This window comes from Aphelocoma coerulescens, chromosome 3 (genome assembly GCF_041296385.1).
Source record: "Aphelocoma coerulescens isolate FSJ_1873_10779 chromosome 3, UR_Acoe_1.0, whole genome shotgun sequence".
NCBI classification, from domain to species: domain Eukaryota; kingdom Metazoa; phylum Chordata; class Aves; order Passeriformes; family Corvidae; genus Aphelocoma; species Aphelocoma coerulescens.
The window spans coordinates 88,251,834-88,278,610 of NC_091016.1; the positions used below are offsets into that span (position 1 = coordinate 88,251,834).

At 43.1% G+C, this 26,777-nt stretch overlaps 1 protein-coding gene across 1 annotated transcript in view; it reads left to right on the forward strand.

Moving 5' to 3' along the window:
* The first annotated feature begins 947 nt into the window (after window positions 1-947).
* LOC138107344 (gamma-aminobutyric acid receptor subunit rho-2-like) overlaps window positions 948-26,777 on the forward strand; it is a 31,091-nt gene continuing 5,261 nt past the window's right edge. Inside the window, exons 1-8 of the mRNA XM_069008599.1 lie at window positions 948-1,306; window positions 6,905-7,011; window positions 16,335-16,402; window positions 20,388-20,611; window positions 23,946-24,028; window positions 25,292-25,432; window positions 25,651-25,803; window positions 26,420-26,616. Coding sequence (XP_068864700.1) covers window positions 948-1,306; window positions 6,905-7,011; window positions 16,335-16,402; window positions 20,388-20,611; window positions 23,946-24,028; window positions 25,292-25,432; window positions 25,651-25,803; window positions 26,420-26,616 — 1,332 coding nt within the window. The remainder of the gene's footprint in view (window positions 1,307-6,904; window positions 7,012-16,334; window positions 16,403-20,387; window positions 20,612-23,945; window positions 24,029-25,291; window positions 25,433-25,650; window positions 25,804-26,419; window positions 26,617-26,777) is intronic.

A 26,777-nucleotide genomic window follows, 5' to 3' on the forward strand; every position in this document is an offset into this window, starting at 1 on the left:
AAACAAGCAGAAACCACTACACAAATTCCCCCCTAAAATCACACAGCAAAACCTTAAAAAACCTGTTCAGGTCCTGTAGCCTCTAAAATAGAAGTACTGTGTTTCCTTGTTGTGTGGTGCTTGAATCCCTGTTCAAGTACTGCAAACATGGGCTCACGGAAGAGAGTTCTGGAAGAGGTATGACCCACAAGACATTCTGCTGGATTTTGAGTCGCTTGCTGCTCTGGAGTGTTTGCTCTGAATGTGCTCTGCTTTTCCTGCAGAATCCCTGCTGTGCCAAGCAGACTTCTGCCCTCCTATGAGTACCACGCACCGGCTGTTGTTAACACAGCCCGGTGTTCTGCAGAGAGGCCAAATCAGTATTGCCCTGTGACCAGGCTCTGAGGAAATAGGCCTTGAATGGATTTTGGAAACAGCCTCTTCCTTGTGATTAAAGAAATAGCTGCTTTGTATCTTTTAATTTTAGTTTTGATCTTCTTTGATAAAAGTTAAAATGCCTGATTGTGCAAATACCTATTTGAAAAAAAAAAGGTGACTTGGTTTATGTGAATGCAATTGCATGTATAGATTGGGAGTTACTGTTTTAATTTTCCTTTGAAGTTAACTGTAAACAAAGTCAGCATTTTCAGGGGACGTAGCTCATATTCTGTCTTCAACAGCATGAAGAGCCAGACAGAAAATAAAACTTCACCTGCCCTAAATCCATTAAAATCCACTCATATTACAATGAGATACATGCCTGAAACGTGGCACAGGCACCACCAGTTGAAAAAGATGCCGTACAGAGGATCAAAAAATGTAGAAAGCCTAATGAAAAGGGACAGCCTGGTTTTGCAGTCTGGCAGGAGGATACCACTGAGATTAGGGGATTGAGCAAAAAGCCGGCGTGCAGAATTGCAGGTTTTTATATAATGGCTTTAGTAAGTATCCTTTAGGACCCAGTGGAAATGTTTAGTGAGGCAAACTTGGTGAGTAATGGCCAATCATTTAGCGGTGATGAGGGAAAAGCTCTGAGTGCGAAGCCCCTTGAAAGCCTGTCGAACGCATCACGCTGGGAGCGCAGCGTTTCTGACACTGATCGCCGACCAACGCGCCACAGCAGAATTAGAGTTGATTCAATGTTTAAGCCTGGGGGATCTTCTACTACAGGAGGTCACTGGAGTGCAGAGTGCCCGGCTCCAATTTCCAGCAAGATGCCTTATTTCACAAAACTCCTTTTATTAATATTCTGCTTAGTTCTTGTTGTGGAAAGCAGAAAACACAGGAGGAGGAGGTGGACAAGCCATCCGGGTGTGCAGAGGGCAAGGTAAGGGTTGCTGAACCATGTATGTATCTTTTCCTGGAGTGTTACAAATATATTACTACAGGGAAATAAAAACCCACTCTGTCAATGTCTTTGTGTGCATTGTGTGTGCAAACAGCTTTATAGGTAATGTTTTTATAACAGTGTCTGGTAGTATAATCAGTTTTATCTGTAAGTGGACACTTCTAATGCTAACCTTGATTAACTGTGAGTGAGGCAGGTTTTGCAGAGAAGTTGACTACTTCAGCACGGATTGTGGTAAAATTATTCTTAGCCATACATGCAAATTACTGAGAGAATTCAGAGGAGTTGCAGTTAACAGAGGTGTTCAAATGTGCATACTGTTTAATGTTTCAGCGCTGTTGCAGGGGCAGGTTATTTACCTGCTTGCTGGAATGTCTGTGTTACTTACATTCACTTGGAATTGCCCATTATGCTCTGATAATTTGAGATGGGGATGTCGGTTTGCACACATTGTGGTAATTAATAACAAAATAAATCCTGGAAGTTATCCAGGGACTGTAAAATTAGAAATATATTTTGAAGAAATACCTGGAAGCTTTAAAAAAAGTTAAGTGAAAGCACAAGAAAGAGTTAAAGGTCTTAGTAAAGTTTATTAGATTTACTGCTGCTGAGATTTGTCCAGAGGTTTACATTAGAACAGATAATCTTCCAAACCTGTCAGACAGTCCAAAGTATGTTATCCTTTTTTGTGGTTATGTCATCCAGTGGCAATTGTATCTTGCAAGACTATTCATTGTTTGAAGGGCTCAAAAATAAAATTGGGTTAATCCATCTTATTAAGTGGTTTACTATGGCAGTAAACTTTCATATTTTCATTTATTTTTGTGGATTTCTTGGTTTATCACTCAACACTTTTATAGGGAGCAGTGTTACTTGAACATTTTGAAAAGAAATATGATGTAATTGGAAGCAAAGAAAACATAATATGCTATCAGATTTACACTACGTATTGAAAAAATACAGTGGCATATGCTTTTAGTGACGTAAATGTTAAAAAGCTGAAACATCCAGGGCCTCACCCTGAAATCCTAAAGTCTACTGAAGTTTTACCACTGATGTTCACAGAATCTCAATTATTGAGTGAAATCTTTCATTGAACTCTGAAAATATTTCAAAGTCTGTATTCTGAGGAATGTGAGGGATTGAACAGTAGCACTTCCTTGCAAACCTTTCTGTGTAGTAGAGATCATGTGCTTTGAAGTAACAAAATAGTATAAATCCTTCTTTAAATATCAATTTGCCCTGAAGTAGAGCTATTCCCTGGGTTAAAAGTTTTGTACTTTATTTGAACATGGTGAAAATAATTTACAGTTTTTACAGTGCCGATACTTTCATGAGCTATGACTGTGGCAGTTGAAGCACTGCTAAAATTATTTTTATAAATATACTGTAAAGAATAACAATACTATTTAGTTTTCTGTGTTGTAATGATTAATGAACGATTTTCCATCTAGGTAGGACCTGAGGAACTATATGACAGATATAGATATATATATATATATATATACACGCCCCCCCCCCATACAATTCCTATGCAATGTAGTTATTTAAAATTTTATAAAATCAGGTTTTAGGGATTGTCAAATGTGAACAACGTTTTAAATACAGAGAATTCTGCAATGTTGCAACAAAAAGAACTGTATGGAGCAGTGTCATTAATATTTTAATTTTTAGTTACATAGAAAAAATTTCATTGTCCCTAAACCAACAATGAATAGTGGACTGTTCTAGTAAAAGGAAACTAAAACTAGTTCCTAGGCTGGTTTCCTAATCATGTAAGAGAAATTAAAAGAATAATCTTTTAAATAATTTCATCACATTTTCTGCCCAGTATTTCTCTAGCTGATTTACCATAAGAAATAGAGTAAATTTTACTGTAAACTTTTCTTATTCAAGAAAGTTTATTCTTGTGTTTGGGAATGTACATTTGGTAAGTTTGATATTTTGTGCCCACTAAGGTGATAAATCAGCCTGGTCTAAAGACCTTTATACTGACTTGAGGAAGATAGCTTGGGCTGTGCAGGTGCAGAACCCCCTCAGTGCTGTAGTTTCTTATGTGGGCATTGCACAGAGGTTCCCCTGGCGCAGAGGTCCTCCCCACGGAGCTCTGCGAGCTTGGGGTGGCTGGTCCTGCAGGTTCTGGGGCAGCTCTCTGCCACTGTTCTGCAGAGGAGTTGTTGAGCCTGTGCCTAAGTGGGAAAGGAACATGGGGAAAGTCAGGTTAGGAACACAAATTAACAAATGCCAGGTTAAGGGTTGCCTGTGCATCCTTAATTACTTGCAGTGGTTTGTGTTAATAAATTGTAGCACATTATTTTTTCAGTGACCGGTGCCTTGCTCAGCATGCTGAATGGATAATCCTTGCTTGATTAGAAACTGCCTTGCATTTAATTTTCTCTTATTCCTGCATCCCCCCCCCCCCTCACTGCTAACACATCTCTCCTCCTACACATTGAGGTATAACATAAAGAAACAGCTGCCTCTGTGCATCACTGCCCTGACTGTTGCCCGACACTGCTTCATGTTACGCTCTGGAGAGCCCAGGCTTTGTGTAGGAAATTAGTGTGTGCTCATCAAGTAGCAGCTCCCAGCTTTGTACTTTGATAGTAGTTTTTCACATTTTCCAGGGTGTAGAGTCTCTGCCACTTATATTGAGAAACTGTTTGAAGGGTATCAGTGATACTTGGTTGTATGAAGCTGAGGGTATTCTTGCTGATGTGCAAGATGTACAAATGGTGCACGAAACCAAGGGCTCTAGAACTGTAACAGCATTGTTGGTTAAAAAAGTTCTCTCCTCTTTAAACAGAAACAATTCTTCACAGAAGTCAGATTTATCAAATTCATGCCCCTTGAATGAAATCTAAACAGTGATAAAATTATATATGAAAAATGTGGCAAAAAAAGACAAAGGGAGATGGGTGGATTTAAATGAATAGTGGTGAATTGCAGAGTGTGCATAAAGCTGAAAGAAACCCTGACAAATCTATAATCAGAAATGCTAAAGACCATAAGTACATCAGGGAGGATTTATGAGATACTGGTGATCAGATTGTCAGTAAAGACACCCAGCAGGCAGCAGTGTTCAGAGCATCCTTCGCTCTGCAAGAGCATTAGCAGCTGGTGTCACCTTTCCTGCAGGTAATGAGATGCTCCCAATGCCAAACAGCAGTGGGGCTGGCACGGGGTACCTGCCAGAGGACAGCAGAAGATACAGCAGAGCTGATGTCAAACATCAGCTGTTATAAATTTTTTTTTTTTCAAACAAACTTGGTCTTGAATTGGATTAAATAGACAAAAGTAGTAATAAACTTTAAAGGCTGTGTAGACTTCCTGTCATTAAAAATATCTCAACACAAAAACTTTGTGAATGGATTAAATTGATTTAAAAGGCACTGACAGAGCTCTTTCTATAAAATCTGAATCGGCCATCATAATACCTGAAGGATTGGGCACAAACTGATGATTAAATGATGGTTATTAAATGCAACCCCTGGCTCAGGATGTGCCTGAAAACCTCTTTTCTTCGTAAGAAAGTGTCCGTGTCCCCAGCCATCCCTCTGAAGCCTCTGCAGCCACAGACTGTTTTCAGCAGCTCTCCTGTGTGCTCTTTGCCGTTTGATGATTTTTAAAGAATTGATCAAAATGTAGCATTTCAGTGCGGCTGAGCCATTGATTTACAAGATAACACTGCCAGGGTTTTCCATACTAATTCCTCATACAATGTGTAATCCAATGTTTTATTGGATTTTAATTAGATTTTTTTTATCCCCTTCTTTGAGGAGAGAGACTTGATTGAACATTCACTGGTACTTTGGCTTTTCCCTGATAATTAAAGTCAAGCAGACACAGGCAGATCCTTCTTCCCGACTTGCAGCTTTTCAGGTGCAGAGGCTGTGCTGTGGATGGTGGAGTGGAGCGCTTTGGCAGCAGCCCTAACCTTTGCAGCAAAACAAAGCTTCCCCCCTGCAGCAAGCAGTTAAAAGCTCAACTTTTGCCTCCAACCATTCCCATTAATGGCTGTGCTTGGTTTTACACCCCTGCGTTTAGGTAACCATTAATGCAGCCTTGTCCAGGCACTTGCTCTGGCTGGCTCTTTCTCACAGCCAGCGGGGAGAGAAGCCCTGACATCCCGAGTGAAACAGGAGCCCAAAGTAACCTGAGGGAGATCCAACTTTTGCTGTGTAGCATGTTCCCTGAGGTACAAGGGGTTATATTCCTTCAAAACATCTATTTGATATAATTATTTTAAAATTCTCTTGCTTCCTTTTCACCTCCTTTTTATAAGGAAATGGATTATTGATGTTAGCAGCAGCTATCCACACCCTTTAGATTTCATCATTTCTTTCTTGAAATGAGTGCTCTGATGGGAAACTTTTAATCTAATTTGTGATTTATGCTCCCTTTGGCTCATACTTATCATGCTTTATATTTTAATGAAGCTAAGAACACCCCTTTCCATACCCACACCTATGAGTGGCGTGATTGTTTTATAAGTTCTGAATTTTTGACCAATACTTTAAGCCTAAGTAGTCTCTCTATTTTTCCTCCAAGATTTTCTGTTCTTTATTTTCAGTAATATTTCTTCCATACAGGAAAAGGAACCTGAACCTTTTTGTATAAAGTTCTATTTTCTATTTTTCTATTTATCATAATTATTTTTAGTAAGTTACTGGAAACCAGCTAATTGCAGCAGTATTTATAACTTCGTCAGATCTTATGTCCAGAGCAAAGGGATTGAGGAGCCTTAACAGTCCAAGTCTTCCATTCTGCATCACTGGAGAAAAGCCAGGGATGCTGATCTGGATTTTCTTCCAGAAGTGCATGCAGTATGTTTGTCTGCTGGTTAGTTATCCCCTTATGTGATTTTAGTGACTATCTTGCACTGTTCTCAGGGGTATGTTGTCATCCTTGTCCCACTCATCATATTATATCTCCAATAAAAAGTTAGAATTTTTCCTACCTTAATGTTCAGAAAAGTGAAGGACTGAAGGCTTCTTTAGATAAAACTCTTCTCTTCCTGCTGTTGTGGGGAGGAATGGGTGGTTTTGTTGCTGCTGAAAGCCAGAAGACCCTCTGTCCACACAAACTGCCAGCACTGAAGTGAAGTTCGTGGGGCAGCTTCCAAGTAGTGCATGACATTGCGTGACCACCATTGAAAAGAGCTTTCTCATGACAATGTTGCCTTGGTACCTGGCCAAATCCTGGCCAGGTAACACAGAGCAGCCAGCTGCTTCTACTGCTGCTTGCTCTGAGCTGTGGCATTCGCTGCATCCAGCTCCCCCGTGAGATGCTGTGCTCTCCGCCCTGTGCCTCCCTGGGAGCCGTGGTGTCTGGAGCAGAGTGAGCCCCATGTCCTTGGCGGGGGACAGAGGCAGCAGGGCTGCCTGTGGGGCACAAAGGTCTGAACTAATGCTGGGGGAAGGCAGCGCTGTGTCTGTGTTTTGGTGCTGGCAGTCTCCCCACAGTCCCCGGGACGGTGCCTGCAAAGCTGCTGCTCCTGTAGCTCCGAAATCGGGCTGGCACTTGTGGCACTTGGGCACAGAGACGTCAGAACAATGCTATTGCTGTCTTTTGCAGACACATCTCTAAGAAGAATGAGGACTTGACCAAAGCCTGGAAAGGAAAGACAGAGCAGCTTCTCAAAATTGACGAACATGATTTCACCATGAGGCCGGCCTTTGGAGGTGAGAATAAAATGGTTCTCTTGATTTCATGCTAATCTAATTAAGAATAATCTAATTATCCAATTAACAATCTAATTAAAACAAACAAACCAACCTCTGTCCAGATGCATCAGTGTGAAGGAAAAAGACTTGGTGCCAATTCAGAGAGGCCTCATAGTCATTCTCATTGCCCTCTGCGCTCTGTACAGTTCCTACATTCCTTCCTGTTACTGCAGTTGGCTCTGGCTTTGGCTGGCATTCCCCAGAGCTGAGGATGGACCCTCCCAGTAAGTGTTTCACTCTAATGAGAAGAGGAACAAGCTGCAGGTTTTAATATTCACTTGTGGTTGTGAAGTTGCAATGAGCTTTTCGGCTGATGGGATTAAATTGCAGAGTAAAGAACTCATTGGGTGAATCACAGCCCATCATTGCTAGGAGAAAATGGAATACTTTTGTCCAGAAAAAATCTTGTCTCAAATGCTCATAAGTGAATAAAAGAGTGGGAGGGAAGACCTCTGCCACCTTCACTTCTGCCTTCGGTCACACCCAGTTACAGGAATGTGCTTGCCTGACCTTTCTAGATTCACTACTGCAGAGATAAGAGCGTACCTGAACTAAAACTGCTGGAATACCAGTATGACAATCCCTTTTCTGATTAGATCATGCACCAAGCCCTTCCAGAGCTAAGGACAGCGTTTGCTATAGTTTTCCTTGAATGACTAATGCTGTATCCTTTGTCAATTGGCCATCTAGGGTGAAGTGCTACCTCTCCCTGCCCAGTGGGACACACGAGTGTTGTGCCCTTTGCACCTGGTCCATACAACAGAGCCTCTCAGACCTGCCTGTTCCTGGCATGGCTGAAAAGATGTTTCTTGCCCCTCAGTGCAGATGTGCCATTCTGAGAGCACAGTGCTGACCCCTGCTCACAGTTTATACATATATATTTTCAAACTCCAGAGTTCAAAACCTGTCATCACCAGTGTTTCCTGCCCCCACAATATTATTTACTAGCAAGTTGTAGTCCAGCCCAACCACTGGAGGTAAGTTTTTGCTAATCAGTGATAACCTCGATCTGCTACTTGTAGGGTTGAAGGGTTTGCCTTAAATTGCCCTCTGGGTGGAGCATAGGCAGACCTCTCTGGGGCTAGTGGGAACACACAGAGCCCTGGGTGCAGCTGAGGCTCAGGGATGAGGTTTGGGAGCTGGCCCTGGAGGCACTGGGCTCCTTTATGAATAGGCCATAAAAGTGTGAATTCACTGAAGTGCACAAGCCACCCTAAATCCCAGGTATGCCCTCCCCTGCTATAAGCTCAGAGGATGCTTCCTAGGTTTTCAGATCCTTTTTTTTTTTTTTTTCCCAGCCAACCTCAATTTTTGGAGCTTGGCTGTTAACTTCTGAGTGCCTGATATGGAAAAACTGGAAGTGCTGATCTGTCCCCTCTGCAGCTGATCTGTCCTCTGGACAAAAGACCTGCTGGTCTGATGGGTGGGATGACAGGGCTTCTCTAGGAGAATATTTGGACTCCTTACGTTGACTCAGCTGGGGACAGCTGGGGGGCCATGGTGATTTTTTAACTTTTTTCCCCCTAACTGGATGTATGTCAGGGCATCATACCTGTTTTGGGGGGAAGCTGTGGGGTTTTTGTTCTGTTGTGCTGATGGTTTGATGCCCAGTGGCACCACTGCATTGTATTTCTGGAAACAGATCTGAATTTAACTATTTTCATCAGTGTCACTGAGTCCTTGAAGAACACATTTGAGCACAGGTCACAGCAAACAGACACACTGAATTACACAGTCACTCCTCTAGTGTTAATGGAACTGCACTTTAATCTCTCTTATGCCTTGTTTTCCCATGCTACCTCCCATCATGGCATCAAGATTCTTCTAGAGCCAAAATTTGGAAAAATGTTTATAAAATTGAGAAATATCCTAAGAGGCTTTGCTGAGAAGGTTCCCTTTTTTATAACGGAAATACATAATTTTTTAAAAAAATTTTGCTTAAAACCTCCTTAACTTGCAGAGATTCTTGGGACAAAGGTGTGGTCTTAGCGAAGTTGTACTGAATCTGCATGTGATAAGGAGCAAAGCATGGAAACAGCTTTGTTGAGGCTGCAGCCTTGGCAAGCCTGACTCAGACACACGAACATAGCAGGTGCTACAGGTTCTTGCTCAGCTGCAGAACTGCATGGTGTGGTTTTAGTGACAGATGATAAGCCTGATGAAAAAAACATAAAGGAAAGGAAACAAAAGTCTGGTGAGAGGTGATCCTCATATTTCTGTCTGCAATGTTATTCATCAGGCAATCACAGTGATTTGCTATGGACTATGAGTCCTTCCAGATTTTGCTGTGGCAGTGTCAGTCAAACTGATGTAGTCTGACCTGTGAAGGATAAAAAGGCTTTTGTACTGTGGAAGTGGAGAAGAGGAGCCTGTGGGATACATGGGACTGTGAGGGCCACTGCCCTAAGACCCTCTCTGGTCTAATTGTGATTCCAGCTCTGTGGCATTGCAATGGGCCTGTGATGTTACCTTGCAGGTGGGAAAGGCACCTCAGTTCTGGAAAATTTAAATAATACCATAAGTAAATTGTGAGTGGCTTTAAGACTAAAAGAAACCCAGTGCTGTGATGATGACGGTTCCCAAGCTTGGTGGGCCAGCCTGCAACTTCATCTTAAGCTAAAAAGGGGACGGGAGTATGGGCTGCTTTATGGTGGCCACAGTGACTCTTGCTGGTCTGCAGATGACAGTCAGCAAGCTGCCAGCCCAACACAGCTGTGACCACTGGGCAGAGAAGGCTCGGGCTATGCAAGGTGAAATGGAAAAAAAAAAACCCAATGTTAGAGAAAGGTGAAGGGTTTTTCAAGAAAAAGTATTTTTGTAAAGAGCAAGTGAGCAAACAAATGTTGTGTAAGTTGTGTTATTAACAGCCCAATAAGCATGGTTGTCTTGCCTGCCCTCAGCCCCATTAGAGACAGGCAATTGGGTACAGAGGCAATGACAAAGTTCTTTTGCTTTGCTGATGGTCAAAGAACCTCCTTAAGCTGAAAGAGACTGCAGGGGTTTTGACCCTTAGGGAGTTATCTCCATGTCAGTGACCTTGTTCTAGCTAGCAGATGTTCAGGTATTATTTACTATTATTAATATTTAAAGATTATGTAAATGTTTGTTTTCCTGCCTTCCTTAAACACCCATTTTAAGCATTTCATTTATGACATCTCGTATTTTACAGGGAGCCTGTGAATAAGCAGCTTTAGTTGATACTTAAAATAGCTGTATCTTCTTTATTGAGGACCAGGCTAATGCTTTACTTGTATTATATTTGCTCATAGCCTAGTAGCCTAACGTCAGCTGGTCCTCACTGCCCTTTCTGGGCAGTGCTTTTGCCAGGATGGATGAACAGTGGGGTGAATAAAGCACCAGCAGTTCACTGAGTGTTAGTATCAAGAACTGGAATAGAACTTGCTTCTCAGCTGATGAACAGCTGTCGGTGAGATGCAGAGGGACGAAGCTCTGCAGGCATGAGGCAGGTGATGAGCATGTCCTGGTGCTCTCTGCTTGGAAGCTGCCCACACCTAAGAGGTCCCAATCAGATATACATTCATTAAAAAGTAAATATACACACACACACACACATAAATGAAGATACACTGAAAGCTGTTTTGCTTCTTGCAGACATGGGATCTCTTATGGATGTTTGCAGTCTCTCTGGGTGTGCATGAGATACCTGTCAGGAAGGACATGTCAGGACATGTTTCCCATGTAGATACTTTTATCTCAGGGCCTCCTTCCTTCAAAGATAGACGAGTGGACTGAGACACTGTCTCAGAGAGAAACAAACGTGCCTTTGAAAACACTGCCAAAGAGAAAAATCAGAGATGTCACAAAGCTTTATTCTCAGAGCTGGAGTAGAAAACTGACTCCAGGCATCTTCATGGTAGCACGTTCTTCCCTATCTTCCAAAGCCTGCTCAAGTGCTCAGAAATAGAAACCATGTTTGTGCCCAGTTCTGACTGGGAACTGACTCACCCTTTGAAGCTTTCATGCTGCTCACTGGTGGGTGTTTTTAGGTGTGGAGACACACTGGGATGTAACAGGCTTTAATGTTGGACTTTCTCTGAAGTCATTCCTGCACAGGACTTGTGGAAACCTCCTGGGTTCCCTAGAGAGGTTAGCCACAGGCCAGACATCCCATTCTATCTGGGGCAGTTTGATACTCAAACGGGAGTTTCTGCAATATGAAACAAGACACAAAGTCTTCTTCATGTCAGAACCCACCCAAAATGGAGACTTTTTGGTACATCTCTTCTCCTTGTACAACCACTGAATGCAGATGTGAGGTGGGTCTTCTCTAAAGGTATTCTGAACACCGTCTTTTCTGTGTGCAGCACCTAGGCTGAATGGGTAATGGCTTTCACTGAAGAGCAGGTCTCGAGACAGAGCAGTTTGCTGCAAGGGAAAGGGAAATAAGGGAGCCACTGATTGTCAGCACACCAGTTTGTGAGCTTGGCAAAGGAATGAAGATTTGGAGCCACAAGCACCTTGACAGGCTGGTTCCTGAGTATCTTTTTAACATCAAAGTTTGAGCTGAGGCTAGAACACTGATGTGTAGGAATCTACAGAAATAAGATGTGTCTGATTCAGTTTCAGAAGGCAGTACCTTTATGGTGAGAAGGTGCAAGGGTGCTCCATCATGTTGCATGTAAATCCCATGCAGAAATTGTGGGGCTAACAGATACTGCCCAATAAAAGAGAGAAAGCAATACTCTCCCTCCCATCAGCCGCAGTTTGTGCTTCAGATCACTTAAATCCTCCCTCAACACACAAATATAAATATCTTCATCAAAAGGAAAATCTCCTATTTTCCATTTCCAATTTTTAAACTGTCAAATTTGCTAATGACGGTGCAAGTGTCTTGAGTTTGCTTGGAAGTTGCTGCTGTGCTGTGTTTATTGGTGGGTTCATTTCTGTGTTGTAAAGAGAAGCCTGTGACTTCTATGAAGCCTTAAGAGTCCAGGGTTTGTTTCCTGACTTTATCGGTCCTATTGAATTAGGATTTGTGTTCTGCAAGACGTGGACAGTGCATCACTGTGGACAGAGATGGGGATAAAGGATGTTGACATGTTTGCTGTTTCTGGAAGAAATGTTTCAGTTAAAGGCTACACAAGTTATCTCTAGACCTTGTACCATAAACACTTGCTTAATTTGGATAATTCCATGAATTTGGCTGATATTTTTCAGAGGCTCTAAACTGTGATCTGAAAAACTCTGCTGGACTGCAGTCTTTGAGCAAAGCAGCACTGCTTCCTTTTGTCAGCCATATCCCCAGCTTTCACATGGATCCATTTAGCTGCCTGTCCAGCAGTGAACATCCTAGAGAGGAGCCTGAGTTTTGAGATCTCTCCAGTGTTAAAGTGTTTGAGTCTTTTGTTGCTTATATTTCTCTCGGATGATCCTTCTGTATTTCCTCTTTCTGAAGAAAAAGTGAATATTGATAAAATATTGCTTATGACAAAGAAAGGCTGGTTGATGAGGGCGATTTTGCATCTAATGCTGTAATCTAAGTTAATTGTTCTGTCTACCAGTTCAGTTTGTCATATGCCATCTCAGCTGTTCTTGTTCCTTCACATTCACACCCTCATCATACCCTGCTCCGTCTCAATACAGAGGTTTTTTTCTTTTTGCTCATCCCTAGTGCCATTTGATGAGGATTTTGGCAAAACACCCAGAGCCTCTGTGGTTCAACAGTTTAGTTGCCAGAGGGACAGGATTAAAAAGCTGGGAGTTCCTAATTGACTCCATGGGTTAGGGAGACCAAAGATCTCCTGATATTTCTCTCTGAGTGATCAACAGCCATTTAATTCAATGGTATGTGCTGTAGCCAACATGACCTTCAAGGAAACACAGGGTTTGTTTCTGTGGTTTAAAGAGGTAATTTCTAGACAGGGCTTCTGTTTTGCCTCAGAAGCTGTATGCACTTTCAGTGTTGCTTGCATCAAGTGCTTCTGCAAAACCACATCTTGAAGTTTTGTAGAGTGATGGGCCGAGTGAATTCACAATTATCATTATCAGTTATGCTCATCGCTGAGAGCAGGACTTGGTGATCATTTGATTCCTGTCACTACCTCACAGGCTGTCCCCACTGGCCCTTCACTCACCCTTCCCTGCTTGGTCCAGCTTCTTGTCTAAACCTCCTCCAAAGGGTCTTGGTGTCTCAACATATCCTATTTGTGTGCTCTCTCATTACCTCAGCCCCAGGTGCTGAAAGAGGAGCAGGGAGAAGGAAAAAGTAGTGATTACTTCAGCTGATTGTAGTAGGAGTTTGCCCAAAAAAAGACAGAGTTAATATTTCTGCTGATAAATTGGTTTTGCAGTCTCATATTTACATTTCTGTATTAAGTACTAAACATTTGAGTCCAATGTTCAAATAATTTCTCCCTCTCTCTATTACAATCACTGTTTTATCATCCCCCCAAATTTGTGATCAGCTGCACCAGTTGGACACCTAATCCAGCCTAAGACCTCTTCTCTAAAGGGCTTTCCAGACCACCCAGCTTAACACAGAACACCCTTTATTTTGTGTCAGCCCCAAACTGAACCTTAGGCTTTGTCCTTGCAATGAGATAACTTCTAGTTATTGAGTGCTTGATTCAGGAACATGAACAAAGAAAAGAACATAGACATAGTATTTTATCTTCAAGAGCAGATAGGGAAGGAATAGGAGAGCGGGACAGATACCAGCTTGGCAGTGTTCTTATGTTTATGGGTTTGGTTTTTAGTTGTTTGTTTTTTGGGTATTTTTAAATCTGTGATTAGTGTTCAGAGAAGCATAAAAATTGCAGCAGTAAATAGACTATGGGTGGGTGTTGATTTCCTGAATCAAGGCTAAATTAAGGATCCATACACAGAGAGTCTCTCTTGCAGTCTGGGAGCTGTGGGGGGCAGCCCACCATGTGTTCCTCAGCTCCCACCAGGGAGATGTGGTAGGAAGTACCACGGCCAGCTGCTGCCATCCTCGTCTGGCACAGCCTGATTGCAGTGTGAGGCCATCCTGGCAGAGACCTTGATTCTCCTCCATTAGCGCCCTGCCTGGGGGGCACGGCTGCGATGTCCCCAGCTGGATGTGGCAATGGTAATGTTAGTCACACAGGCTTTCTCTGGTGCCAGACAGGGCAGTGCTGAGGGCAGCCTTGGGCCTGCCCTGAAGTGGATTGTGCTGGGCTGTGGAACCTTTCTGAAGAGACTTCTCTGAGCATCGAGCCTCGCTGTAGCACAGGCCCGAGATCAGTGTCACAGGCATGACCACACTGAAGAGCTATTAGGTACTTGAATGCATTAAGGAAATAGATAAGTATTTGAATTATTGCCCAAGCTCTTCTTGACCACCATGTATGACTTCACAAGGTATCCGAGCAAAACAAGTCTAATTGGCTACCAACAGGACACTGCCATCAGCTGGCTTGTGTTGTTTCTCTGTTGATTGTACTGCACATCAAAATGTCTCCTGTCACCACAGATACAGTGCTTTTTGCTATCTTGTTTTAAAAAAAAAAGCCCAACAAAGCAAAGCATGTTTTACTGAGCAAGAGAAATGTCATAGAAAAAATCTTTCTTTCAGTTGCAAATGTTTGCTGGCAATTTTTTTAAAGTATGTAGCACAGAGCCGTGTGTCTGAATGTGTCATGTAGGTGCCTGTAAGCATCTGGGAGTCGTCTCAGAGTGCTGGGTTAGCCCTGTTAGAGCTTCACTGCTGGGGGCAACAGTCACTCAGACTGGAATTGGTGGTTGTGAGGAACCTGGTCCTGCTCCACAGGGCTTGCTTCGAGGTGCCTGTTCCCAGCACAGCTGCTGACAGACACTGTGGGCATAACAGGCTGGAGCTGGGCACGTGGGAAGGGGACAGTGTGCTCTGCTGGAATCAGGTGAGGCTGGCTTATCAAAGCCCTGGCAAACCTGCTGTGGGGTTGGTCACATCTTGTCTCAAGGGCATGGGGATCAGCCTTTCCCTGCTGAGGCTGAGTTGGTGCTTCTTTCTCCTCCAGTAGAGGCAAACATAAGGCTGTGTTCAGAAGCCCTGAAGATGTGTGGGAGTTTGTACGTGCTGCTGCAGGTACAGGAGCAGGATGGATAGCAGCTTGCAAAAGTGTGCTGCTCTCTCAGCAACATTTCTGCTCTCTGGTTAGGCTTGTGGTGTATTCAGAGCTTCAATGTAGTCTTGAGGAAGATGCTACTCTAGCTAAATACGTGCATGCAGCAGGCCCTGCTGTCTGTGGCACTGTAAATATGGGTCTGAGTCCACAAAGGGACTGTGGTGCACCTTACATATTATCTGACTGCTAAGCAGGTTCAAAATCTAGCTGCTAAAAGTCTTTGCATATCTTCATGGAGGCTACTATGGTCCTTGAAAAATTAATTTCTGCTGGTCAAGTCCCAGACACGTCTTCAGAGCTTCTGCTTCCTTTGGCATGGTCACACTCACTGACAGTGCCCAGGCTGGAGACACACCCCGGGCAGGGTCATTGGTGTGAGTCCTGTGAGACCCACTGCCACACACTGAGACCACCAGGCAGCACTGAATCCACCTGCACTGCTCCTCAGCAGTTCCTGCTGAGCTGCCCTGCTGGGTCATGCTTGGTGTGCACGTCTCAGGCGGCGCTTACCACCAGAATTTGGGAAAAGCTGCATGAAAACACACTACAGGGATCTTGAGTCATCTGAGCAGATCCTGGCCATTAATGAGCAGCAGTCTACAGTGAAGTTTTGATACAGGGCTTCTAGTAATAGAGGAGTGGGCATTCATTATGGGATGTTTTCTGCTTATTTACTCTTTGTGAACTCTCTGGCTGCTAATTTTAAAACTACTGTGGAAAACTAGTGATATCATCAGTGAGTAATATGAATCAAAATGATGATGGGCTCTTGAGAGATTAATGTGACTTGTCTTGTTGGTAAAAAATGAGAAACCTCCAAGGAAGAGCTCATTGCTTGCCATTTCTTCATCTGAGTCCCCTGTCCTTGGGGCTAAATTTGTTCAAAAAGGCCTAAAATTTAAGGTGGGATGGCTTAGTTTTTAAAAACAAATGCAAATGTTTCATCCAAGCTCTGGATTAACTGGCAAAGTGTCAACATTGCAGCATATGCCAAGGGGAAGATAATTCAATGTTTCGAAAGGGCCCTTACATTATTATTCATTGACTCTTTCCCCAGCCCCCTCATGAAGAACCATTGACAGAAATGTACAACATTATCTCAGAAATGTTTGCATGTCACCTTAGAAGTGCTAATTAAATGCAGATGATGTGAGAGAACATTTATTTACATATCTAAATCTCATTCTCTTTCAGGCCCTGCAATTCCTGTTGGGGTGGATGTGCAAGTTGAAAGCTTGGACAGCATTTCTGAGGTTGACATGGTATGTAATCCTCTTCTAAGCCTCAATTACTTCTAGTCATAAAAAGACCTTCTGACTTGAAATCTGTGGACTTGTAATCATTGGTCAGATGAAAGTACTAGCAGCACCTCTGAAATTCAAAGAGGCTGATATTCAGAGCCAAAGACTTAATAAAACCAGGTGATCAAAGTCTTACCTCTGTATCTCCAGATAAAGATAAAAAGCATGAAGGGAAAAGGGACCTTGAATGGGAGAATAATCAGTGCTATGAAAGATCTGTCACAACTAAAACATAAGCAGCTGCATATGAAGGTTTGAAACTATATGGTAAAATTCACATAAGCTGCACTTGCTGCAGGAGTTTTCTTCCTTAGGGAACCATTCATGACATAACATGAGTGCTCACACACATTTCACTGTTTGGTTTTGGGTTGTTTTATGGTGATTTTTTTTTTAATTGTAGGAAATGGAATAAAAACACTTGAAAGAGAAGTGGAAAGGGGAACATAGAGGAGAAGAGGAAGCTTCTTGGCTCCTCCCTCTTTGTGCCTTTTCCTCCTTGTTCTTGTGCACATTTTGTGGTCTAGACAAAACGTAAAGACAAAGGAAGAGCTTTAGGTTGAGTGGTTTTTACTATGGTACAGTTACATCTTCATCCCATTTTGGAGGGCTTGGTTTAGATGACCTTTAAACGTTCTTTCCAACCCAAACTATTCTGTGATGTGTGATTAAAACCAGGGAGCTTGCCTGCCTGGATATTGAAAGAGAGGGTTTGGGGGTATGCATGCAGTGAGGTGTGTGGGAGGGAGCTGTCAGTACAGGAAATGGCTGCCAGGAGGAGAACTGGGGCTCTAGTATATCAAGATAATGTCAGAGCAGCAAAGAGGCCTAATTACTGCAAGTAAATAACTCACAGTGCTTTCTGTCAGGATTCAACAAAAATCTTGCCTGTCAGAAGTCTTTGAGGTCAGTTCTCTCCCTTAGCTGTTGATAGTTCCTTTTCCTAGCTCATGAAAAGTACTTTCTAGAGCAGTTGCTGACATGTGTTTGGGGTAGAACAATGTTGTCCCAGGTCGGTCTGAGTTATGTTGGTATGTTTTTCCAACAGACTGTCCCAGCATGTGTGTTTGCAGGGAGGAGAGTGGGCAGTAAGCTGTCTGCCTGGCCAGGGGACCAGGGCTGGCTGTGCCTGCAGCAAGGTGCCCTCTTTGTCTTCCCAATGCAGGCAGGGCTTGTTTCAAACTGCTCTGAAGTGGCCCTGGAAATCAGGTACTCTTGGCTGGGCAGTCCTTACCTATCACTGCTTGAGCAGGCAGCTGGTGCCCCAAAGAAGAGCATCACCAGCCGCAACCCACTGTATCTGCAAGACTGTGTGCCAATGAGAGCAGCCAGGGGCTGTTTAAAGCGTGTGGGTTTAAAACTGGTGCCTGTCTGGTTGATGTGGATGGGCTGTGCTGTGTGCAGTGGCAGGGCATGCTCTTGAGGCTGCCTGGAGCATGGAACAAACATGAAATGTGCTGCCAAAGTCGAGGTACTTGTGTAGACTCATTGGCTGTGCCTCTGGCAGGTACTATCATTCTCCCAGTTGGTTGTAAAACCTTGTTTTCCAAGGGACTTTCCTATTTGTGAGTGCTGAAGTAAACCCCTTTTCTTGCTTTTAAATAGTGTGTGTGCTGGTCAGAAAGGAACAAGCGGTCAGCACACTGCCTCTTTTGAATCTTGCCATGAAAAAGACTTCTTAAGTTGGATTTTATACTTAGAAGCTGTTGTTAGCTGCCACTTTGGCTCTGTGTTTGCAGCATTTGGTGCACCATGTTGGCCACTGGAGAGAGAGGAGAGCTGGCCATTGCAGAGGCCACTGTGTTGGCTGTTTGGAGAGAGAAAGGGGCTGAAGGTGAAAGATGAAAGGGTCCTGTCTGGTAGGATAGGGAAAGGGGTGACCTGGAAAGCAGTGGGCTCCTTCCCATGTTGTGCCCTCAGACAGTCTCTTCCCCCTCCTCTCCAGCAGCTGTAAGCCATGCTGAGGGTGCCTGGCTGATGGTTCCTGTTTCCCTGTGCTCTGATGATGGAGCTGCCCAGAGGCATTTTGCAGCTGCAGCTTCAGGCTGCCTGGCTGTCCTGGTTTCAGCTGGAACAGAGCTAATTTTCTTCTTAGTATCTGGTCCAGTGCTGTGTTTTGGATTTAGTATGAGAATAATACTGATAACGCAGTGCTTTGGTTGTGGCTCAGTAGTGCTTACTCTGAGTCAGGGCTTTTCAGTGTCTCGTGCTCTGCCAGTGAGGAGGGGCACAAGAAACTGTGAGGGAGCATGGCCAGGAGAGCTGACCTGAGCTGGCCAAAGGGATATTCCCCACTATAGAATGTCATGCCCAGAGTATAAACTGGGGGGAGTTGGCTGGGAGGGGCCGATCACTGCTGGGGGACAGGCTGGACATCTGTCAGCAATTGTCTTGTGCATCACTTGATTTTCTGGAGTTTTGCCCCTCTCTCTCTTTTTATCTTCCTTTTCATTACTATTCTTATTAATATTTACTTTATTTCAATTATTAAGCTGTTTTTATCTCAATCCAGCTTCTTCTGAGTCTACTCCCCAACCCATCAGCTGGAGGTGGGGGGAGGGAGCAGTAAGCAAGTGTCGGTGTTGTACTGAACTGCTGGCTGGGGTTAAACCATGAGAATGGTCCTCCTGTCCTGGAGTCCCATGCCCCTCATGTCATGGCCAGGCAACTGGTAACCCTGGATAGCCAGGCTCTTCTTTACTCCTTTTTTTGACTTCTACCATAACTTGCCCTAAGAAAACAGCAACTGTGCCTCTTCCTTGGTTTCCTTTTTCCCAGCTCTAGTCAAACTGATGAGTTTGATGTCCAGCCCCTGAGGCTGACTCTTCTAGCCAGGTTGCAACCTAAGCTCTGTTCAGTGGCAGTAGTTGCTGAAAGTGTTTCTTTGGGACTGCAGATGCAATGGGAAGGTGTCCAGTAGAAAACAGGAGCTGGCAGCATCCCTGGGATGAGCAGTGAGGGAGCCTGGGACCAGTCTGGGGACCTGCAGGTGGGTGAGCAGAAGTGTCCCCCAGGCCAGTCTCCACCATGATCAGAGGTGGGTGTCTGGCCAGCTCTGTACTGTGCAGGGCTGCAAGGTGAGGACAGGCACTAAAGCCTTCTTTGACAAATTAATGAAAAACTTCCTGGTAATGCAAAGCAGTTGTGAAACAGCCCTTTGAAGCAGAGTCAGGGTAACTGATTGTCACTGTCACCAAACTGATCAGTTGTGGTTTGAGAAAGTGGTTGCCACATGGTTAGGGAGAGACCCTGGCTCGTGTTGCTGCCTGCTTGGGCTTGGCAGCTGCAGCTCCCATAATCACTTGCTTAATTGGGAATATAAAGAAAAGAAGTGTATTTGATCTCTCAGCATGAGAGTGGATTCAGCTCTAAAAGCAGGAGCTGCCAGGTTGCGATCAACAAACAGATGTTTCCGTTTATGTGACTGAAGTTCCTGCCCCATCAACAAGCCTAAAAGGCAACTTTATTTACACACTTATATGGTAGGAAACACAGTTCCCTCACTTGGTTGGTGTTTGCAACAATTTAGTCCTTTTGGGGATAAATTGTTTAGTGTTTAGCCTGAGCATTAAGCTAACTTTCAAATTTTTCCTCTTGACCATATTTTTGCTACCATAGTCCTGTAAGATAATTTTGCCAGAATTGAAGAATCATTTCTGCACGGCATTGCTTCTGTTGGGGCATATTTATATCCCATTTGGGACTGAACATTTCTGGGTACTGTAATAAATTTGTTAGTTGGTTATGTTTTGTTTTGGCTGAAATTATTTTGTCAGGAAAATCTATTCACAGAGAGCATTGGCCTAGGAAAGAATCAGGAGTTGAGAGTGGAGAGATTTCATCTATCTGCTGGGAGTGAGTTTTCTTTCTGGTGTGTTCTAGTTGTAGAGTCCAGCACTGACAGACCTCTCTCTTCCTTTTCTTGGTTCTCTTCCCTTTTTTGAAGGATTTCACTATGACCTTGTACTTAAGGCACTACTGGAAGGATGAGCGTCTCTCATTTTCCAGCACCAATAACAAGAGCAGAACCTTTGATGGCAGGCTGGTGAAGAAGATCTGGGTCCCTGATGTCTTCTTCGTGCATTCCAAGAGATCCTTCATTCATGATACCACCACAGACAACATCATGCTGCGAGTGTTCCCTGATGGGCACGTCCTCTACAGCATGAGGTGAGGGAGCAGCCCTGCTGCCCCTGAGCATCCCCTGGGGCTTTGCTGCCAGTTTTGCTCTAGGCTTGACTTTGGTGATCGCCAGGATTGCTACTGCCAATCCTGCTACTCCCGCTGCTGGTGCTCTGTTTCCACAATGCCCAGTGCAAAATGCTTTGCAGGAAACTCTGAGAAACCATGCTGTGGGCAGTAACAGGATAACCTCCTCCCGGGGGAAGCATGCCCCCAACTCTTTGCAGTCAGTGCAAGGCTTAGTCAAGCGGGAGTGTTCATCCCAGGGTCAGTGTGTGATTAAACTGGAAGCTGCTGATGTACCAGATGGTGACCTCTATAATTATCCTATTTTCCTTCTTGTTTGTCTAGAAATTTTTTTTTGTAGTTGTGGTGCTTTCCTGTTGATGTAAACATTTAAGTTTATTGAAGCTGAAATGGCAGTATTAAAGACATCCTGGTTTTCTAGTAGATTTGTTGGCCAGTAGAATTCTGAGGGATGTCTGTCATAACCTGGACAGTTATCCATCCTGCAGGTATACCCAGACCATGACTGTGGATTTGCAGGATTCTGTAATACACAAGGACATGGAGACTTAATCCTCTAAACTTCTCTACCTTATTACAGATCATCAAAAATACCACAAAAATCACCACTAGCCAGTAAACTACCACAAAATCACCACTGGCAACTATGCCTGTGATTAATAAAGTGACTATATATACATATCATGCTATTGCAAATTACTACCAGCAGTCAATAATTTAGCATCCATCAATTATGTGGCAACAGCCAATAACTAACCAGGTTATACACTGTTACAGGTTACTTAGCACTGGTGGAGCAACTCGTCCACAACATACCCTCGGGTACACTTAGGACAGGTTGCTTGTGTGGGTGCATAGAGATACCACCAAGTGATCCAAATCATCCAACGGATGGAAGGGAAAACTGAAACAGCCTCCAAAGTGGGCTCAGAGGGGACCAGTGAGACAGCAAAATCTCATTTCAGAGATGCTCTGAGTCATAGGGTGTGGAGTCAGCCAGGTGTCCTTGGTGGGTGTCCAAGAGATGGTAGAAAGTTCATGCACTGAATTCCAACTTATAAGGAACAGAAAAGTATGTGCAGCATGGGAAGTTCTCAGAGGAAGGCTTCATTTTGGATAAAAATTATGTCCTTATATCCAGAGAGATAAGAGGGGGTAGGATGCCACCACTTTGAACAGGCAGTAGATGCTGGTAATTTCTGGTTTTAACCTGTGATGGTCAATAGATAATGAGGTTTTCTGTTCTCTCAGACCCTTTTTTATTTTCAAGATCATTTCCTACCTTTTTTGACAATCAATTGCCTTTAAAATCACTTTTTTTGGCAGTTACTGATGTTATTTCAGGATGTCTCCAGTTTCTAGGTACCCTATCTGCATGTCAAAGAGGCTGGCTGTGCTTCTCAAGGATTTGTCTTGTTCCCAGGCTGGTAGGCTTGGCAGACCTCTGTCCATATTTTTCAGCAGACAGATTTTTTGCTCAGTAGTTTCTCCTTCTAACCAGGCTACCTTTATGGCTGCTCACATCAGCATCCCAGCAGATTTAATTTCCTTCAGATGAATGAAAAAAGAGAAGCAGAGAAAAACACAGTGCCAGAGGAGAAAAGCTCAAGAGCCCAAACAAAAAGATATTTCCTCAGGACAGAAAGCATTCTCTAAGTGTACAGTGACCTTTGAATGTTTTGTAGCCAAGGATATCTGTTCTAGGATCTTTCTGGAACTTATTCGCGTCAGCTATGGTAAAATGATTTTCAAAAACTAGGAAAGGTTGTCTATAAAGTTTGATTCTGTGATATGTTGAGGAGGTGATGTGACTTTTTAATGTTACCCAAAAGAGACAAGTCTGTGAGTAAGCCACAGCTGATTGCACAAGACTCAAATTGATCATTTGATAGGTAAAATCCAAGGAGAAAGAAAATCTCAATAGCATTTGAGCCTGGTGGTGCTTTAGAGCACTCAGAACAATATCCAGATGAAAAAACATGAGTGTCCTGTGGTGGTGGAAATGCCCTCAGATATCTTGAGATGTCTTCATGGGATTGACACTGGACTGAGGAACATTTCATTCCTGTTTTGTGCCTTGGGCATTCAAAGCCACCTGGACACTGCACTCTAATTGAGGAATATCATATCGATGAGGCAAGTTTCTGTGCTGTCCCTGACTAACAAACTGTTATTGACCACAGGTTGTGCCACAGGTGATGCCGAGGAAATAAAATAACACATTTTAATGAGACTGAGTTATACAATGCTTAAATGCTATACACAGTTAGGGGAGGTCATTTTTGCAAGATACCTTCTGGAGTGTATCCCCAAAAGCATTCTTTAAATTTTGCAAATATGGCAAAATTTTGCTCTAGTTTATAGTCAAAATGAACAGCATGTGCCTTTCAGGGGTGATGAGTGCATAGGTCAGGGTAGGATTTGGATCACAATACCTGGAACAGAGGAAAAGTTCTTCATCAACATCTGCAAGAATCCAGAAAATGGTCGCAGCCAACATAAGTTGGCCTCTGAAACGATGAGTCACAGCTGATATACCCCTCCTAAATCGAGAGCTTCACTGCAAATCTGTCTGCAAGAGAAAGTTCACTGACCCACTGGAAAATTTCTTATGTAAGGTTGTGCACAACTGGACTAGTTTAAAAACCAGAGCTGTGATTGCTGCAGCTCTTTAGCTAAGATACAAACTTAACAGAAGCAAATCTCACTTGCTGAAAACCAGCTGCACCCATTTTACAACCCCTGCCCCGGAAATACACCCCTCAGATTAAAAGGGTTTATTGAGTGCTGTAAGAAACTGCTTTTGCCTTAATCATATATGTACTGCAGGAATTTTGTGGCTTGCAATAAGGGTGGTCATATTCCTCAGGCTTGGGTCATGCTGGGGGTGACTATGGAGCAAACTGAGCAATAGGGAAAATGAGGAAACCTTAATCAAACTGCACATAAGGGAATCTTCAAATGTAAATGGTGAAGTTACTTTACATTGTAGTCTTGTAGGCAAATAGTTGGATATTAAACATAGTGGAAATATCTGTACTGACATTAGTATAACAGTAATGCCCAAGATAGCACTTTAATTCCTGGATAGATATTGAGATTATATTTTTCTTTGGAGTTTCTGTGTATAATCCCTCTGGCTTGAACTTGGAGAATTGTTAGGCATTTTCCTGTGGATTTTTTGCTTACATCGTGCATGATTGCTGGCTTTAAAGCTGCAGAATAATTATCTGCAATAACATTCTTGCTTGATTGCTCCTCATAGAAACCAGCTTTTCTCATTTTCAATTTCTAGGGTCACGGTGACAGCAATGTGCAACATGGACTTCAGCCGCTTCCCCCTGGACTCTCAGACATGTTCTCTGGAGCTGGAAAGCTGTATGTTGTATCCGTGTTTCTAGCTAGATGTGCTCCATGGCTGGCTGCACAAACATTTCACTGGACACATTTCAAAATACTGTCTGTTTTAGAGCCTGAAAAAATAGTTCGTCAGAGTTACTAGGAGTCCTTCTATTGACTCAGCAGTATTGTGTATCTAGCCCTTATGCTGCAAGACAGGAATTTGCCAGGAAAATGTCCTATATCATAATCCTGATTCTGCAAACACTGTGATCTGGGCTCAGCTTCTTTGGGAAGGTGTTGTTCTGTGGAGAAAGTAATGTGAACAGTAAGGGGTTTTGTAGACTTTCTCCATTGTATAGCAAGACAAGTATCTGGTTGTTTTGAGATCCTTCCAGCTGTTTAACTGAATGTTCCTCTGCAAAAAAACAGAATCAGAATCAGAGGATAATTTTCATTTCATTTCATTTCATTGACCTTGAGATCAGCAGCCCAAATACTCTCCTGAGAGCAGGGAGCTCTTTATGATGGGTTGCTTGGGGCTGTATCCACAACTTTTCTCTGCAACTTGCTCAAATATTTGACAGCCCTGATCCTGAAAATGTTTCCTTTTACCTGCTTGGGAACAATCCTTTGCTGAGACTTGCATCCCTTGCTTCTTGTCCTTTCATTCTCCGTTTTGTCAAAGCATCTGGGAAAAGGCTGCTGCTGTCCTCTCCGTGACCATCAGCAGGGCAGCAGCTGGACCCCACCACAGACTGCTCTTCTCCCAGCTGAACAAGCCCTGCTCCCCCAGCCTCTTGTCTTAAGGCATGTGCTCCAGTCCCTGACCATCTTGATAACCCTCTTCTCATTCCCTGTTCGTGTTACGTAGTGCACAAATTCTGTAAGTTTTTCTTTACACTTTTAACATATTTCTGGGCTCTTGCTTCTCACCTGTCCTTTTTGCTTTTATCATTCTAAGATAGTTTGAAGTGTCCATGCTTCCTCCTTCCTCTAAATTAAGGTGTTTTACCCATGATTATTTCCTGAGCTATTATCTATTTTTGGTCTGTGATGTTCAGAAGAGTGCCATTCTAGCTGCCATTTCAATGATGAGCGAAAAGAGGATTTGTTTTCTTGAATCCGGATGACCTGGATTTTTGTTGTTGTCATGATACATTATATGGGAAGATCTTTTGAACTCCCTTGCTGTTGGCAAACTTATTTGTGCCATTAGTTCATGCCAAAGACTGGATGTATTAACTTTTGTTGAACATCTAAGATAAAGTCACATCACATTGTATTTCTTCTTTTCCTAAGATGCTTACACTGATGAAGATCTGATGCTGTATTGGAAAAATGGCAATGAATCTCTGAAAACTGATGAAAAAATTTCTTTATCTCAGTTTTTGATACAAAAATTCCACACCACATCAAGACTGGCTTTCTACAGTAGCACAGGTATTGACCTTTTCCGATTTCCTACTATTGCTAAACCTAATGCTGTATTAACTGCTTGTGAGAGATTATGTCACTGAAATGTAGTCTTCAGAGTCTGTTTGAAAGCTCAGTTTCTTGTTTTACTAGTCTTAAAAATAAAAGAACAAAAGAAAGATCATGTCTCTGTGCCTACTGTCCAGGCTGTTCTCACTGATTCTGGCTTTCCTCCTCTCTCAAAGGTTGGTACAATCGACTCTATATAAATTTCACTTTACGCCGACACATCTTTTTCTTCTTGCTCCAAACCTACTTCCCTGCCACTCTCATGGTCATGTTGTCCTGGGTGTCCTTCTGGATCGACCGACGAGCAGTTCCTGCCAGAGTCTCTTTGGGTGAGAACAACTGCAACAAGCCATGGCTGTGTGAAAACTTTGAACATGAAAGTTTTGGCAGGAAAGGGAACTGTTGATTTTGATGGTTAAAGATATTGTGCAAGCAAATGGTGGTATTATCTGATGATTAATATAATGTATAACTTGCACTTTGTCTTAAGTCCTTCTAAGCAGTCTTCCTCACTTTTCTGTAGCTCAGGACAGAAAGTGCTGTAGTCTTAAAAATGAAGCTGAAACACAGATTGGTACAGCTAAGAAACAGGAGTCCTTGTCTCCACTGGTCTTAGCAGACCTGACCTTAGGATTAGGTGTGTTAAAAATGTGTTTTAACAGCATTGTGTTTAAACCCTCGAGGTTAAGGAGGGAGTTAAATGCTATTTGTTAAATGCAAAATGTTGACTGCTCCATTACTCCTCAAAACTCAACCCATCATGAGCACAAAAATGTAGGCAGGGGAACAGTTCTGCACTGGCAGAACAGATACTTAACACACATTTATTTCATATTGAACATCTTTTAGATCATCATGTAGACCATAATTTATGCTTTTCTAAAAACAAAAAAACTTTATGGACTGTATCAGTCAATAACATTTCTTTCTCTTGGTTCCTTTCAGGGATAACCACCGTGCTGACCATGTCCACGATCATCACTGGGGTGAATGCCTCCATGCCTCGTGTTTCCTACATCAAAGCAGTGGACATTTACCTGTGGGTCAGTTTTGTGTTTGTGTTCCTCTCGGTGTTGGAATACGCGGCTGTGAATTACCTGACCACGGTGCAAGAGCGGAAGGAGAGGAAACTGCGGGAGAGGGTGAGAAAAACTTTTGTTCATCCATTTATTCCTTTTTTTTCCTTACAGCTGATCTGGTCTTTATATTGACTGTCTGTTAATGGGAAAACACTGACAACCATGTGTGTAATTGGGTCTGTTTAGACTGCTCCACCTCAGGCTGAATTACTAACACAGAAAAA